At 40.1% G+C, this 15,375-nt stretch overlaps 1 protein-coding gene across 2 annotated transcripts in view; it reads left to right on the forward strand.

Annotated features, from left to right (window-relative positions):
• Nucleotides 1-15,375, forward strand: part of CKAP5 (cytoskeleton associated protein 5) — a 67,997-nt gene that overhangs the window by 43,320 nt on the left and 9,302 nt on the right. For both annotated transcript variants that reach the window (XM_084896069.1, XM_084896070.1), the window contains exons 25-35: nucleotides 2,098-2,292; nucleotides 2,670-2,805; nucleotides 3,787-3,875; nucleotides 6,732-6,857; nucleotides 8,363-8,512; nucleotides 8,820-9,023; nucleotides 9,249-9,384; nucleotides 9,820-10,013; nucleotides 10,971-11,143; nucleotides 12,182-12,355; nucleotides 12,564-12,684. In XM_084896069.1, coding sequence (XP_084752195.1) covers nucleotides 2,098-2,292; nucleotides 2,670-2,805; nucleotides 3,787-3,875; nucleotides 6,732-6,857; nucleotides 8,363-8,512; nucleotides 8,820-9,023; nucleotides 9,249-9,384; nucleotides 9,820-10,013; nucleotides 10,971-11,143; nucleotides 12,182-12,355; nucleotides 12,564-12,684 — 1,698 coding nt within the window. The remainder of the gene's footprint in view (nucleotides 1-2,097; nucleotides 2,293-2,669; nucleotides 2,806-3,786; nucleotides 3,876-6,731; nucleotides 6,858-8,362; nucleotides 8,513-8,819; nucleotides 9,024-9,248; nucleotides 9,385-9,819; nucleotides 10,014-10,970; nucleotides 11,144-12,181; nucleotides 12,356-12,563; nucleotides 12,685-15,375) is intronic.

Raw genomic sequence — 15,375 nt, forward strand, 5'->3', positions numbered from 1 at the left:
TTAAGGGGTGTGCAGGAGGCAGCTGATGTTTTTCATCAATGTTTTAACTCTTTTCTCTCCCTTCCTCTCTGTAAAAAATCTATAAGATATGTTTTTTTAAAAAAAGAATATGCACACATACACATGTGAGAAAAACTAAAACTGGGGCAATCTGAATAATATCAGTGGCTTGTATCAATGTAATACTATAATAATCCTCCCATATAATAAAGAGATAATAAGCAAATTGACCATCATGCCCTCACAAGATAACTGCTTACGACCAGGCCTGCAGAAGGGTTATTTAGGGACAACCAGACAACTGAACAAGCAGGCTGCGTGGGGCAACCAGGCCGGCGGGGGACTCTGAGGGGTGACCAGCCTGCAGGGGGAGAAGTTGAGGGTGACCAGGCCAGCAGGGAGGGGCAGTTGGGGGTGACCAAGCAAGTGGGGGCGGGGAGCAGTAAGGGGCAATCAAGCCAGCAGGGGGCAGTAAGAGGCAACCATGCCAGCGGGTGGAGGGGGTAGATCAGTAAGGGGCAACCAGCCTGGTAGGGAAAATCAGGCTGGCATGCAGAGGCAGGGGTGATCAGGCCAGCAATGGGGGCAATTAGGGCAACCAGGCAGACAGGCAGGTGAGCGATTAGGAGCCAGCAGTCCAGGATTGTGAAAGAGATGTCCGACTGCTGGTTTAGGCTCGATCCTGGGGCCTAAACCGGCAGTCGGACATCCCCCAAGGTGTCCCGGATTGGAGAGGGTGCAGGCTGGGCTGAAGGGACCCCATCCCCCCCCCACCCAACCTGGTGCATGAATTCTGTGCACCAGGCCTCTAGTAGTTTTATAAAGTGCTACTTGAGAGGAAACTGAATAAAGGGCACATGGAATCTCCCTGCATTACTTCTTATAACTGTATATGAATCTATAATCATCTCAATAAAACTTTCAAACTAGCCAAGACCGGTTTGGCTCAATGGATAGAGTGTCAGCTTGGGGACTGAAGGGACCCGGGTTCGATTCCGGTCAAGGGCATGTATCTTGGTTGCGGGCATATCCCCAGTAGGGGGTGTGCAAGAGGCAGCTGTTCGATGACTCTCTCTCATCGATGCTTCTAGCTCTCTATCTCTCTCCCTTCCTCTCTGTACAAAATCAATAAAATATATAAAAAATTAAATTAAATTTAAAAAAAACTTTCAAACTAAAAGTAAATATAGATATGAATTATTTTAGAGGTATAGAGTGCAACTGTCAATGTAAGGCTGAAAACAGGAGCCCTGATAGATCTTGTCATTTTATGGTTAAATAAATTGTGTGTCTTCTCTAGCTGCATAGTTCTTAGAATTAATTAAAAAACAAACAAAAGATAAGTGAAAGTTTTTCATTTTTAAAATATATTAAGAAGCCTTAGCCAGTTTGGCTCAGTGGATAGAGCATTGGCCTGTGGACTGAAGGGTCCCAGGTTCGATTCTGGTCAAGGGCATATTCCTGGATTTCAGGCTCGATCCCAAGTGTGTAGCATGCAGGAGGCAGCCGATCAGTGATTCTCTTATATCATTAATGTTTCTATCTCTCTCCATCTCCTTTCCTATCTGAAGTCAATAAAAATACGTATTATGCAAATCAACTGAATGGCAGAACAACTGGTCGCTGTGATGCACACAGATGACCAGGGGGCAGACGCTCAATGCAGGAGCTGCCCCCTGGTGGTCAGTGCACTCCCACAGGGGGAGCAACGCTCAGTCAGAAGCCAAACTGGCAAGCGCAGTGGTGATATCCTCTCCTGCCTCCACAGCAGAGCTAAGGACCCCTCACAGGATCCCCTGAGAGGTCCCAGACTGTGAGAGGGTACAGGTCTGGCTGAGGAGGTCCACGCCCTCCCTTCCCCCCAGTGCACAACATTTGAGCACATAATATGAGCATATCTTAAGGAAGATTATTATCTTTGCACATATTATTTAAATATAGCACAGTTCTTAAACAATGAAAATTACTGATTTCATATTGGAAAGTTGTAATATGAGAACTAATTCAGTGTTTGGTTCTGATGAAATCCTTAAGCCTGAAATCATAAAAACAGTTTTTCACTTGAAGTGTGTAACTAGTCTTTATTTCTTTTGGCAGCTTTTAGGCTGGCTGGCTGAGAAACTACCGACTCTTCGTTCCACCCCCACAGACCTTATCCTGTGTGTTCCCCATCTCTACTCCTGCTTAGAGGATCGCAATGGAGATGTGCGAAAGAAGGCCCAAGATGCCTTGCCATTCTTCATGATGCACTTAGGATATGAGAAAATGGCCAAGGCTACGGGGAAACTAAAGGTATTACTTCTTGCTTCTGCTGCTGCTGTTAAAAACCATCAGAAAAATATTGAACATGAATTTATGTAGGCAAGAGATTATATTACCTCCTAGGTGTTTCAATTCGAAATCCCAGTGAGAGCAAAAATGAAATATTTAGCAGTGTAGAACTTCTCAAGAACCTACTCGCTGTGAAGGGGTGAAAATGTGGCCTTCTAGAATGGTAGCTAATTTAGCGTGACTTCACAATGTGTGTTACTTCTCTTGTATTATGTGCTTACTTCATTGGTATTTCAAAACTAAGAGCTCAAAACATTTGTTTGATGACAGACCTATTAGTAAGCATAATATGAGCATATCTTTTGTGTTCTCTGACCTCTATTATATTATCTCCCTAGCCAACTTCTAAAGATCAGGTATTGGCCATGCTAGAGAAAGCCAAAGCTAACATGCCAGCCAAGCCTGCTGCACCTGCTAAAGCAACTTCCAAACCAATGGGAGCGTCAGCTCCAGCCAAATTTCAACCTGCCTCAGGTAACTATTTTTCAAGAGTTAAAAGGGGAGGGAAATAGCCCAAGGAAAATCTAATAAAAGAAATCCAGCCTGCATTTTTATCGCATTTCTCATGGCTTAGATCTCAACCTCTCCCTCCATCTCTCCTTATCCTTCATTCACAAACATTTGTCAAGTGTCTATTTTACACCAGGAACTGTGCTGAGGGTACAAAAATGATTAATTTGTTTCCAAGTCTGAAAAGGAGTTTTGGAGTCGTTCATTGAAATATTCCAGAAAGCAACTGTCCATCCTATTTTTAAGATTACCATAATTGTTTTCTGTTATTGGATAATATAATTAGAGGGAGAATTGGGACTATCTAGCTTAATCCCCTTTATTAACTCATGAGGAAGAAACCCAAAAGGTTAAATGACTTGCAAAAGGCCAGAAAGCCAATCCTGAACCAGCATAGAACTCCATTTACTCATTTTCAAATGAGTTCTCCTTCCTCTGCACTGATCCATTTTAATATTTACTAATTGTCTGCAAGGGAAATTAAAGATTGATTTCTTCATCCTGATGTTAAAATTCCATCATGTAAAATAAAACTCTAAACTGTAACTACTTATCTTCTAGACTTATTGCTTAAACAAAGTAATGATCTGTTTTTTTGTGATAGAAATTGTGATGCTTGGAAATTTTACATGTGTAAAACTGGTGGTATTGAAGTATATATCAAACTAGCAAAAAGGGTGTTGTTGTTTTTTTAACTGCTATTTAGGAAATAGTTTTAAAACTGCAGATTAACTGTTAATAAAGAAGATATACGTAAATTTATCAAATTTCTTGAGGTTGTGCATAAAATTCTGAGAGAAAAAAGATTGGGGGAAAATCTAATGAAAATATTTTATAAATTGATACATTTAAAATTGCAGGCTTTCTTATTCTTATATATTTAACCTGCCAGAATAAAGTGATATTAGAGTTTTTATTTATGTTACATGCTTTTTTTTCTCAAAGCACCTGTTGAAGATTCTGTTTCCAGCACTGTAGAACTCAAGCCTGATCCGAAAAAGGCCAAAGCTCTAGGAGTTGCCTCTAAAGCAAAGGTATGTTACCTCGGCATACATATAGAATTACTTTTAAGTATGTTTTATACACTGAATCATTCTACCAGGTAAGATCATTTTTTGTTGTTGTTGTTTTTTGTTAATCTTCCCCTGAGGATATTTTTCCATTGATTTTTAGAGAGAGTGGAAGGTAGAGGTAAAAAGAGAGAAACATTGATTGGTTGCCTCCTACATGCACCCTGACCAGGGCCGGGGAACCTGCAACCAGATTACGTGCCCTTGACTGGAATCAAACCCAGGACCCTTCACTCCATGGGCTGACACTCTATCCACTGAATCAAACTGGTTAGGGCAAGGTCATACATATTTTTTTTTAAATTACCGCCGAAACAGGTTTGGCTCAGTGGATAGAGCATCGGCCTGCGGACTGAAAGGTCCCAGGTTCAATTCCGGTCAAGGGCATGTACCTGAGTTATGGGCACATCCCCAGTAGGGGGTGTGCAAGAGGCAGCTGATTGATGTTTCTCTCTCATCGATGTTTCTAACTCTTTATCCTTCTCTTCCTTTCTGTAAAAAATCAATAAAATATATATATATTTTTAAATTACCACTGTTAATATTATCAAATTATAAAGTACTTATCTATACAAATTTCTGTGGCTCATTTTTTAATAAGGCCCCAAAACAGACATTCTGCCCTCCAGATGTGCTATAATGGTTTCTGCTGTGCAGATCTGTAGGGAAGATTTGCAGTAATGAAGAGAGAAAAATCATTAGCTCAGGCAGAAGAACCACTTAGGTTGACTTTGATTTGAAAAAAGGAAGGTAATCAACTTCCTTTAAATTTGGCACAGTTATGTAAGTAATCAGAAGGTGTTCTGATTAGTGTACAAGGACTACTTTCTGTCCCCGCACCAATGGGACTTATTTTGATGCATCACCAATCATTTAGTACCCATGCAAAGTTAAACAATATAAAGAACTGTGTTCAAATGCTCAACTTGAAATATCCCTTGGGTATCTTTTCATTTATTTTTTTTGTTAATCACAGTGAATTGTCACAGATTCTATATCAAGATTCAGAATTTGTCACTGCATTCTGAGTATTGATTAATACTTTCAAAAAGAAAATTGCAAAACTAGGCAATAATTAGTAAATTAATAAGTGTAAATATAGAAAACTGTCATTAACTTCATATAACTGATAAAAAAAAAATTAGACTAGTAGTTTTACTACTACGCAGTACATTTATTATCACATGCTTATTATAGAACTAGGAGCCCAGCATGCAATTGGAAATCACACCGCACCGCCCACCCTCAAGTTGCCGGTCCAGCTCTGCCTCACTTCCTGGGTCCCACAGCACCACAGCCGCTGCCAGTTCGGCCCTACCTCCCTCTCCGGCCTTTAAAGCAGCCGTGGCCGCTGCTGATCAGGCCCTCCCCCAGCGCAGGCACGCAGAGGCCCCTACTGCCCCACCCCTGACACTGAGTGCGCAACCTCCTCCTATCTGGTCGACTAGTTATGGTGTCCCGGTTAATTAGCATATTTCTCTATTTTATATATATATGTATGTAGATGGGTGCTCTGTGACCATTGGTCTAAATATTATAATTAATTGTTTTCCTTCCCTACATGTGGATCTTTTAAATTCAATGAGTTCACTTTAGTGGGTAATTTCTACACTATCCAATGAAGCTGTTCTTTTCCTATCCTCAACCCAGATTTAACAAGTGCTTATTTAAAGTATTTTTTACTCTTTCTTTTTTTAAAATATATTTTATTGATTCAGAGAGAAAGGGAGAAGGAGAGATAGAAACATCAATGGTAAGAGAGAATCATTGATCTCTCTTATCTGCACACCCCCTATTGGGGATCAAGCCTGCAACTAGGCATATGCCCTTGACTGGAATTAAACCCGAGACCCTCTGTCCACATGCCAACGCTTTATCCACTGAACCAAATGCTAGGGCTTGACTCGGTTCTTAATACCACATTTTAATTTCAGTCTTTTGCAGTTTATAAAGCAGTTTCACATTATCTTAAATATATATACTGAGTGTTCATTGTTTTCTTTCAAACTAAATATTCTACATTTTGTGTTATTTTTAAAAATTACTGTAATAACTTAGGTAAAAATGTTTCTAGCAACTTTCTCTAGAATCAGGTTCAGAAGGTCTTCAGTTATAGTCCTACTAGAGGCCCAGGGTACAAAATTTATGCACTGGTAGGGTCCCTAGTGGCTGTCAGCTGCCATCCAGGGCCTCCCTTCCCTGGCTGCTCACTGCCAGCTAGGGGGTTCCTTCATTCCATGCCGCCCCCTGGTGGTCAGTGCATGTCATAGCAAGCGATTGAACTCCTGAGGGGACACTTTGCACATTAGGCTTTTCTATTGATATATATAGACTAGTCGCCCAGTGCACGATTTCGTGCATGGGGGAAGGGGCGGGTCCCTCAGGCCAACCTGCACCCTCTCCATTCAAGGACCCCTTGGGGGATGTCCGGACTGGGAGAAGGCACAGGCTGGGCTGGGGGAGGCCCCTCTAACCCATCAACTCCCCCCAACCCCCCCACCTCACCCCCTGCCGATTGCACTAATTTCATGCACCAGGCCTCTAGTGATAGATAAGGCAGCTTTTCCAACTACATTACATGCCAACCCAAGGACTAACCAACAGTATATAAGAATGTTATTAGAAACATTTCTAGAAAACCTGTCTGTGTAACAGAAATACAATATGTGTAAGATTCTATGGTTCACCTGTTTCTTTCATGTGGAATATAATGTGCAGAGGTGCCTCTGGTTTGTGTAGTGCCCTTTTACTGGGTAACAATGTGGTATTCCCAAGGAGCAGTAGCCTGTCTAACCAATATCCCCTGAACTGTGACTGTAGAGTGCACAAGGAAAGAAAGTGCCGAGCAAAACCAGCTTAAAGGAGGATGAAGACAAATCCGGTCCTATTTTTATTGTTGTTCCAAATGGAAAGGAGCAAAGAATAAAAGATGAAAAGGGATTAAAGGTAAGGAAGGAATAAGACTCCTCAGGATTTTTTTACGTGTTTTGTTCAAGAATGATTTTGCTGTCTGAAATTCATAACTAATAAACTGAATCTTTTTTATAAATTATATCTGGTTTCTATAAGACTACTTTATGGGACCATTTTTTTTCCTCTTTTTTTATTGATTTTCCACAGAGAGGAAGGGAGAGGGATAGAGAGCTCGAAATGTCGATGAGAGAGAAACATTGACCCGCTGCTTCCTGCACATCCCCTACTGGGGATGTGCCTGCAATCAATGTACATGCCCTTGACCGGAATCGAACCTGGGACCTTTCAGTCCACAGACCAACGTTGTATCCACTGAGCCAAACCGGTTTCGGCGGACCATTAATTCTTACAAAAGAAACTAGAATGGAGCTATTGCCTATTGTTCCTCCAAATAGAAAGAAATAGAAGTTGTTGTAATTTTTATTTATTTTTAAATATGTTTTATTGATTTTACAGAGAGGAAGGGAGGGAGATTGAGAGTTAGAAATATCGATTAGAGAGAAACATCAATCAGGTGCTTCCTGCACACCCCCTACTGGAGATGTATTCACAACCAAGGTATATGCCCTTGACTGGAATTGAACCTGGAACCCTCCACTTCACAGGCCAGTGCTCTACCCACTGAGCCAAACCGGTTAGGGCAGTTGTAATGTTTAGAATCAAAGATGGAAAGTATTCATTGATTTTTTTTTCTTTTTTAACCACTATACATATGTAGTAGACTACTCCCTTAATTCTTCTTGTACCTAATACCTTAACAGACAGACTGGTAACTAAATTGATCTAGTTTTGTTGACTAGTTTAATTTTTTTTTTTTTAATATTCTTTTGTTTTTTTAAAAAAATTCAAGCAGTACAAAAAGTGTAGAAAAGCATGTCTCCCATTCCATCTCCCTCCACAGGAAGGATATTATTACCAGTTTTTTTGTGTATGCCATACTTGTACAATCATCATAAATGTATAAATATATAGCCCTCCTTTGGCACAAATGGAACTTGCCCTAATCTTTGTTCTGAATATTTTTTATATATAATTTTTTTTCTTAATTTCTTTATTGATTAAGGTATCACATATTTGTCCTTAAGCCTCCCTTCCAATCCCCCACCACTCCCCACTCATGCCCCCACCCCCTATTGTCCTTGACCACTGGTTAGGCTCATGTGTGCACATAAATCCTTTGGTTGATCTCTCCCTTTTATCCCCATCCTCCCTTTGAGGTCCAACAGTCTGACCCATGGCTCCTTATCTCTCGGTCTGTTCTTGTTCATCAGTCTATATTGTTCACCATTCTATTCCTAGGTGATTTTCAGAGTTAAGCGTCCAGAAGTATGACAGCTTGAGAATATATTTTCATTACAAATTAATCTGGTTAATTTTAAAATATTATATTAAATTGAGTTCAGCAGCTGCTTTAAATAGAGTTCTCGACCTCATTTTGGTTGAACCCCTTACAGCTTCTCTTTACTGGTATTTTTTAGGTGCTGAAGTGGAATTTTACTACTCCAAGGGATGAATACATTGAGCAACTAAAGACTCAGATGTCTAGCTGTGTAGCTAAATGGTTGCAAGATGAGATGTTTCACTCAGACTTTCAGCATCATAACAAAGCACTTGCTGTCATGGTTGATGTAAGTTTGCAGTAGAAAAATATGCATGTGTCTCATACATATGGAAATACTAAGCCCTGTGAAATAATCAAAAGTTTTCGTGACTTGAGAAGGAACTGGAATACATCATGTTCTTTATCTTTAGAGCTGTTGTATTATTTGACAGGACAAATGACTATATGTTTTTAATTTTAGGTATTAAATGGAGGCTTACAAATCTATCATTTTTCTTTTTGGACTCTAGTAAAATTTCAGAGGTACTTGCCAAATAGAACTTAAAGTTTCATACAGTCTTATTTATAAGGTTTTTGTCTTGTTTTGTTTTAAGCACTTGGAGAGTGAAAAAGAGGGTGTCATTGGTTGCTTGGATCTTATCTTGAAGTGGCTTACCCTGCGATTTTTTGATACCAATACAAGCGTACTAATGAAAGCCCTAGAATATTTAAAATTACTCTTCACCCTGCTAAGTGAGGAGGAGTATCATCTTACTGAGTATGAAGCATCTTCCTTCATCCCCTATCTCATCCTCAAGGTAATGTGCTTTTCTCACTCTGGAAGACTGCTCAAGTTTCCAACTGACCTCAGATCCTGTACTTTATTCCTTCTCTCTTTCCATTTATTAATATATATGATTTACTAGTAACTTCTACCACTCATTCCCCTATTCTTTCAAGATCTAGTGATGCATGGTGGGAGGAGGTAGAGGGAGAACCTTTGCTATTCAGAACATGCCTCACTTAATCATCATATTGACTAGGTTGGAGAACCAAAGGATGTCATTCGTAAAGACGTTCGCGCCATCCTGAACCGGATGTGCCTTGTCTACCCAGCCAGCAAGATGTTCCCCTTCATCATGGAAGGAACCAAATCCAAAAACTCAAAGCAGAGAGCAGGTGAAGCAACAATTTAAATTGAGGCGTGAGTTTATGTTGCAGTGACCTCTAAAAGAAATAGTTTGTAGTTGAACAAGAATGTGTCTTCATTGTCTGTGCGGTTGAGTCCAACCTCTGACCTGGACTGTGAGAGTGATGAGTTGCACACTGGTGGAGCCACAGTATCAGGTGATACAGGCACTACTCAGTACCACCCTGGTGACAAAATCAAGTGCACAGGGGCCATCTGACTCACAGGCATCTCTTCCAGAAGAATTTGCTTTAACACTGTTGTTTCATTGTGTGTTTTATAGGAAGGTAAACAAAGAAAAATTATAGGCAGATCCAGAATAAAATTTTAGTCCTTAATTTATGCAAAGGGAAATGTATCTAATAATATAGGTCTATGTGCCAAATGTGCATTGAGTCTCACTAATCTAATCTTTCTCCCATCAGAGTGCCTGGAAGAACTGGGGTGTTTGGTCGAGTCATATGGCATGAATGTTTGCCAACCAACCCCAGGAAAAGCCTTAAAGGAGATAGCGATTCACATAGGAGACCGTGACAACACTGTGCGCAATGCTGCCCTCAACACCATTGTCACAGTGTATAATGTACATGGGGATCAGGTGTTCAAACTCATTGGGACTGTAAGTGACTTTTCTCTGAATATTGTCAGCATGTTGTGAATTACAAGATCACTTACTAGTAGATGTCATTTTTCATACCATCTGAACTCTGGCTAAGTTTTTACCACTTTTTATTGAATCCAACCTATCCATGTGTCTTAGATTCTAGATAAACCCTGGAGGGTATCTCTTATTATTATAAGATAGTTAGGCTGTTTTATTAAAAATCAGATTTTCTTTTGTGAGCATTTTATTCATAGCAATTTGCCTGATAAAGGAGGGCTATTTTTGAATCAAGAAATCTGAGCTAATCTGGGAATTAAATTCTATCTGACAGTCTTCTCTGTAAATTTTAGTGCATTTAGCTTTTATGAACAAATACTCACTTGTGTATAATGTGATACTGGTACCTATCAGATCAAGTTTTGAGCTACAGCCATGAGCCAGACTCGCAAGGCAAATTAGGTTCTGCTTCCCAGTCCTTAATTCCTTTGAGCCAATCACTATTGTGGCTGGACCTCAGTTCTTCACTTCAGTGACCTCTTAGTTTCACATATGTTTATACTGTTCTTAATATAATTTTACTTATATTAATTAAATCCTCACTACAGGCCAGTGCAGGAGATAAAGCAGATGGGAATTTCACAGGGGACCAAAGCTTAGTTACACAGCTAGCTAATGGTGAAAAAGCAAAAATGGGGATATTTCATTTAATTTTTGATCTTTTTATTTGTGATTATTAATAGCCTTCCTTTTGTATCCTTTTCTTCTTTCATATGTTCTGTTATCATAGCAAGGCAGGTTTTAATAGTTATTTAAAAATGTTTTGATAGTAAATTTATCCTAACATAGCAGGTTCTAGTTGCTTCAATATGAAAATGGTTATTTATTATTGAGACTTCCAATTAATTAGACTTTAAATTTTCTTTATATTGTAGTAAAAGGCTATGCTAATAAATTAAATTTGGCCTCTTATAGCTTTCTGAAAAGGATATGAGCATGCTTGAGGAAAGGATCAAGCGGTCAGCAAAGAGGCCTTCTGCTGCACCAGTAAAACAGGTAGAAGAGAAACCTCAGCGCGCACAGAGCATAAGCTCCAACGCCAACATGCTGCGCAAGGGGCCAGCTGAGGACATGTCCTCCAAACTCAAGTATGTAGATGGAGATAGTTTTCTGAGAGCATCTCTGTGGACTTTGCCTTGTGTGCTCAGAGCTTATCCTGAAACATAATCTTGAGTTCTTGTAGCCATTATCATGCATGACAGTGTGTCTGGGTAAATGTCTTGTAACAGATGTTTAATCCTTCAGTCTTCATTGTCTTTGTCTTTGTCACAAAACCACTTCTAAATAGTCTTGTGCCTTCTTTCACTGCTTTTCCGTGGACAGAATTATGTATCGCACTTATAGGATGTAAGTACTGCCTGCTAATTTCTCATTAGCAGGGATCTTATATCTTCCTAACTTCTGACTTGGATTCATCCCCTCTGGAGGGTGATTGGCTTAAGAGTTTATAACCAGAGTAGAGGGGGTTCATAAGTGACCCACAAATCCAGCCTTCCTTGAAAGTTCACTGGCCAGCAGGAGTGGCAGCTTAGAGACTCAAAATACTGCCTTTTAAGCAAGACAGCTGTGTTTTGGGTTTTATCATGAGTATCTTTTGACCAATTTGAATTTAGAAACTTTGAATATCTATTACTTGAATATAATTCTGGCCCTAAACAGTCAATAGTGAATAAAAAGAAATGACTAATTGTCCCTCAAAGTATAAAATGTACTGAACACTGCATGGAATGATGCTTATGATTAGAAAAACTTAAACACTGGTTAATTAGATAGGAAAAAAAACAGCCAGTCCAGATTTTTCTTAAATTTTTGCCAGAAGTAGTGAGTTTTGAGTCAATATAAGTATACTTTATTCTTTTCTGCCCCTTTTGTACAAGTTTTGTTGGCTTTGGTGAAGTAGAAAGAATACTTATAACTTAGCAGGTATTGTAAGTAGAAAGATATTCATAAACCAGTGTTGTTGCCCATTGAAGGCACTGCTTAGACTCAAAAACTTAAATCATTCAGCGGGGCTGAAACCAGAAGTTGAACATCTGTCTTGAAGCTTTGGGGCAACTGGCAGTGCTACTCTTGCCCTTTGGTTAAGAAGTGTCTTTTAGTTCAGGATCCTCCTTTTGCTTCCTTAGCCAAGCTCGGAGCATGAGCGGGCATCCTGAGGCCGCCCAGATGGTACGCCGAGAATTCCAGCTAGATCTCGATGAGATTGAGAACGACAACGGCACAGTCCAATGTGAAATGCCAGAACTTGTACAGCACAAACTGGATGACATTTTTGAACCAGTCCTTATTCCTGAACCCAAGTAAGTTAACCTCTTTCATGTAAGGATAAGCAGTTCATGAGTGCATATGTGAAAAGAGCTCTCTATGTAATTATAACTTTTTAGAACTGATTAATACTTGGCTGATAGCAGTTCCTTACTAAGACCTGGATGTAGTGGGGAATTGCATTATTCCAATTCACTGGGATAGTTTAAAATATTGAATTTTTCCCTTTGCTCTGCTCTCTAGGATCCGGGCTGTTTCTCCACATTTTGATGATATGCACAGTAACACAGCATCCACAATCAATTTCATTATCTCCCAAGTAGCCAGTGGTGACATCAACACAAGCATTCAAGCTCTAACACAGGTAATGGCAGTGTTACCCATGACAATAATTCCGCTGGTGGATGTAAAGGCTATAAGAGTGATAGTTGCATACAGGTTGCAGTATTAAAGGAGGCAGACAGCCGGGACCGGTTTGGCTCAGTGGATAGAGCGTCGGCCTGCGGACTGAAAGGTCCCAGGTTCGATTCCAGGCAAGGGCATGTACCTTGGTTGCGGGCACATCCCCAGTAGGGGGTGTGCAAGAGGCAGTTGATCGATGATTCTCTCTCATCGATGTTTCTAACTCTCTATCCCTCTCTCTTCCTCTCTGTGAAAAATCAATAAAATATATTTAAAATAAAAATAAAAAATAAAAAATAAATAAAGGAGGCAGGCAGCATTCGGTACTGTGCTGATGAGAAAAGTGCACAGGGATCACTCAGTCATCACTTGCTTCACAGGATGCATCTCTCTCAGAGCCTTACTCTGTATAGTTGCATTCATTCACCAGAGTCTGGAGAGGCAGCAGTGAGTAAGTAGGATCCAAAATCTTAGATTTTAATGGACAGAGACAAATAAGTAAACAAGAGATTATCAGACAATAGCGACTGTAAATATAACTCAAATGGGGTGAGTGGAGAAAGGAACTAAGTAGTTACTTAGATTGTCAGGGGTTCAAGCAGAAAGGACAGCTCTTACAAAGACTCTAGGGTGGGGCTGAAACCGGTTTGGCTCAATGGATAGAGCGTCGGCTTGGGGACTGAAAGGTCCCGGGTTCGATTCTGGTCAAGGGCAAGTACCTTGGTTGCGGGCATATCCCCAGTAGGGGGTGTGCAAGAGGCAGCTGATTGATGACTCTCTCTCATCGATGTTTCTAACTATCTCTCTCCCTCTCTGTACAAAATCAATAAAATATATTAAAAAAAAAAAAAAAAAAAAAGACTAGAGTGGGAATGAACATGGCATGTTCAGGGAAACAATACAAGACCCATGTGTCTAGAGTCTAGACACATGGTACAGAATGAGACCCAGTTATGTAGAGTTTAAAAGCCTCAGGGTATGTTGTTTGGAATCTATTTTAAGTGAGATGGAAACCATCAGAGATTTTCAAATAAGCTACGTGTTTGTTTTTAATATTTCTCTACTTCCCTAACAGTTCAGTTCTAAAGCCAGTAGGTGGGTAGAGCAAGGCAGGCATCTACCATGTGGCAAGGGAGTGCAGTTGGAGCCACAGTGGCCCCATGTAAAGCTAGGAGTCAGAGCCCACGCAGGATGAAGAGGGTGTCCATGCAGGCAGGGTGAAGAAGGCATCCACGTGTGTGAGGGGGAAGCGGGGCAGTGTGCAGGTGGCTCAGAATGGGGAGTTAGAGACGAAGCAGAAGTGAGCATTTGTATGGGAAGAGCTGGTGGCAGAGATGGGAGATTGATTACATAAAAGGGATTGGTCAAAGAAATAAGGAAAATAGGAGCCAAGTTTCCTACTGTCAGAACAATACTACAAATATGGGAGGAAAGCAGATAGAATGAACTCTGGCATTGGACCAGAAATAGATGCATCATATATGCTCATGGTTTTCAATATGTAGATTTAGAAATAAATATCAATTTAAATATAAGCATGTGGGTATGTATGTGGTATGAATGTATGTTATAGATAATATACATAAATTCGCTAGCTCTTGGCACAGAGAGGACCAGAGAACAGCAACACCCCTGCAACCATAAGCATCCCCAAGTTTTGTCTTCTAAATACCAGTTTTTACTAAAAGGAATGAGGGCTTCTTGGCGAATGGCTGACTCCAGGGCTAACTCAGGGAAAGAAGAAAATGATCCTGAAACAATTCATACCAAACAGCAAGGATGGGAAGGATGATCTCAGAGAATGATAGGCACATGATACCAGTCAGTATCCAGAGGCCAGCTGGAACAAACTCTGTTTGAACAGGGACAGTTTCAGCATCAAACTAACTAAAGATAGTGATGACTTATAACCCAACAAACTGAATAAAATTCAGTAAATTTATTAGATTCAATAAAATTTAACAAAATAGGAAACTTGCCCTGGCTGGGTAGCTCGGTTGGTTAAAGCCTTGTCTCAGTACACCAAGGTTGCAGGTTTGATCCCCAGCCAGCATACATACAAGAAGCAACCAATGAATACATAAATAGGTGGAACAACAAATCGATATTCTCTCTCCCTCTCTCTCTCCCCCTTTCCTCCTTCCTCTCTCTCAAATCAATCAGTCGATCAAATAAAATAGGAAATCACAGACCCATTCACATATAAATTAAAAACTTTAAGAGAAATGGGGTGTTTATATAGTTTGATAGTACCTCCCCATATTGAGCAGTGTGGCTCAGTAGTTGAGCATTGACCCATGAACCAAGAGGTCACCAGTTCCATTCCCAGTCAGGGCACATGCCAAGGTTGTGTGCTGAATCCCCAATAGGGGCATGCAGGAGGCAGCTGATTAATGTTTTTATCTCTCTATCCCACTCCCTTTCTCTCTAAAAATGAATTTTAAAAAATTATTATTTTTTTTTAAGAAAACTACAGGCATAACAGAACTGTTGTGGGTTCAGTTGTAGATTACTGCAATAAAGTGAATATCACAATAAAGCGAGTCATAATCTTTTTGTTTGTAGAGGATCTTGCCTTTATCTATGAAGCTCAGTAAAACAAAGCACAATAAAACAAGGTATGCCTATATTCCTGTTGCCTGTTGGTATTTCT

The sequence above is a fragment of the Pipistrellus hanaki genome (genome assembly GCF_964339955.1).
Source record: "Pipistrellus hanaki genome assembly, chromosome: 9".
Lineage (NCBI taxonomy): Eukaryota > Metazoa > Chordata > Mammalia > Chiroptera > Vespertilionidae > Pipistrellus > Pipistrellus hanaki.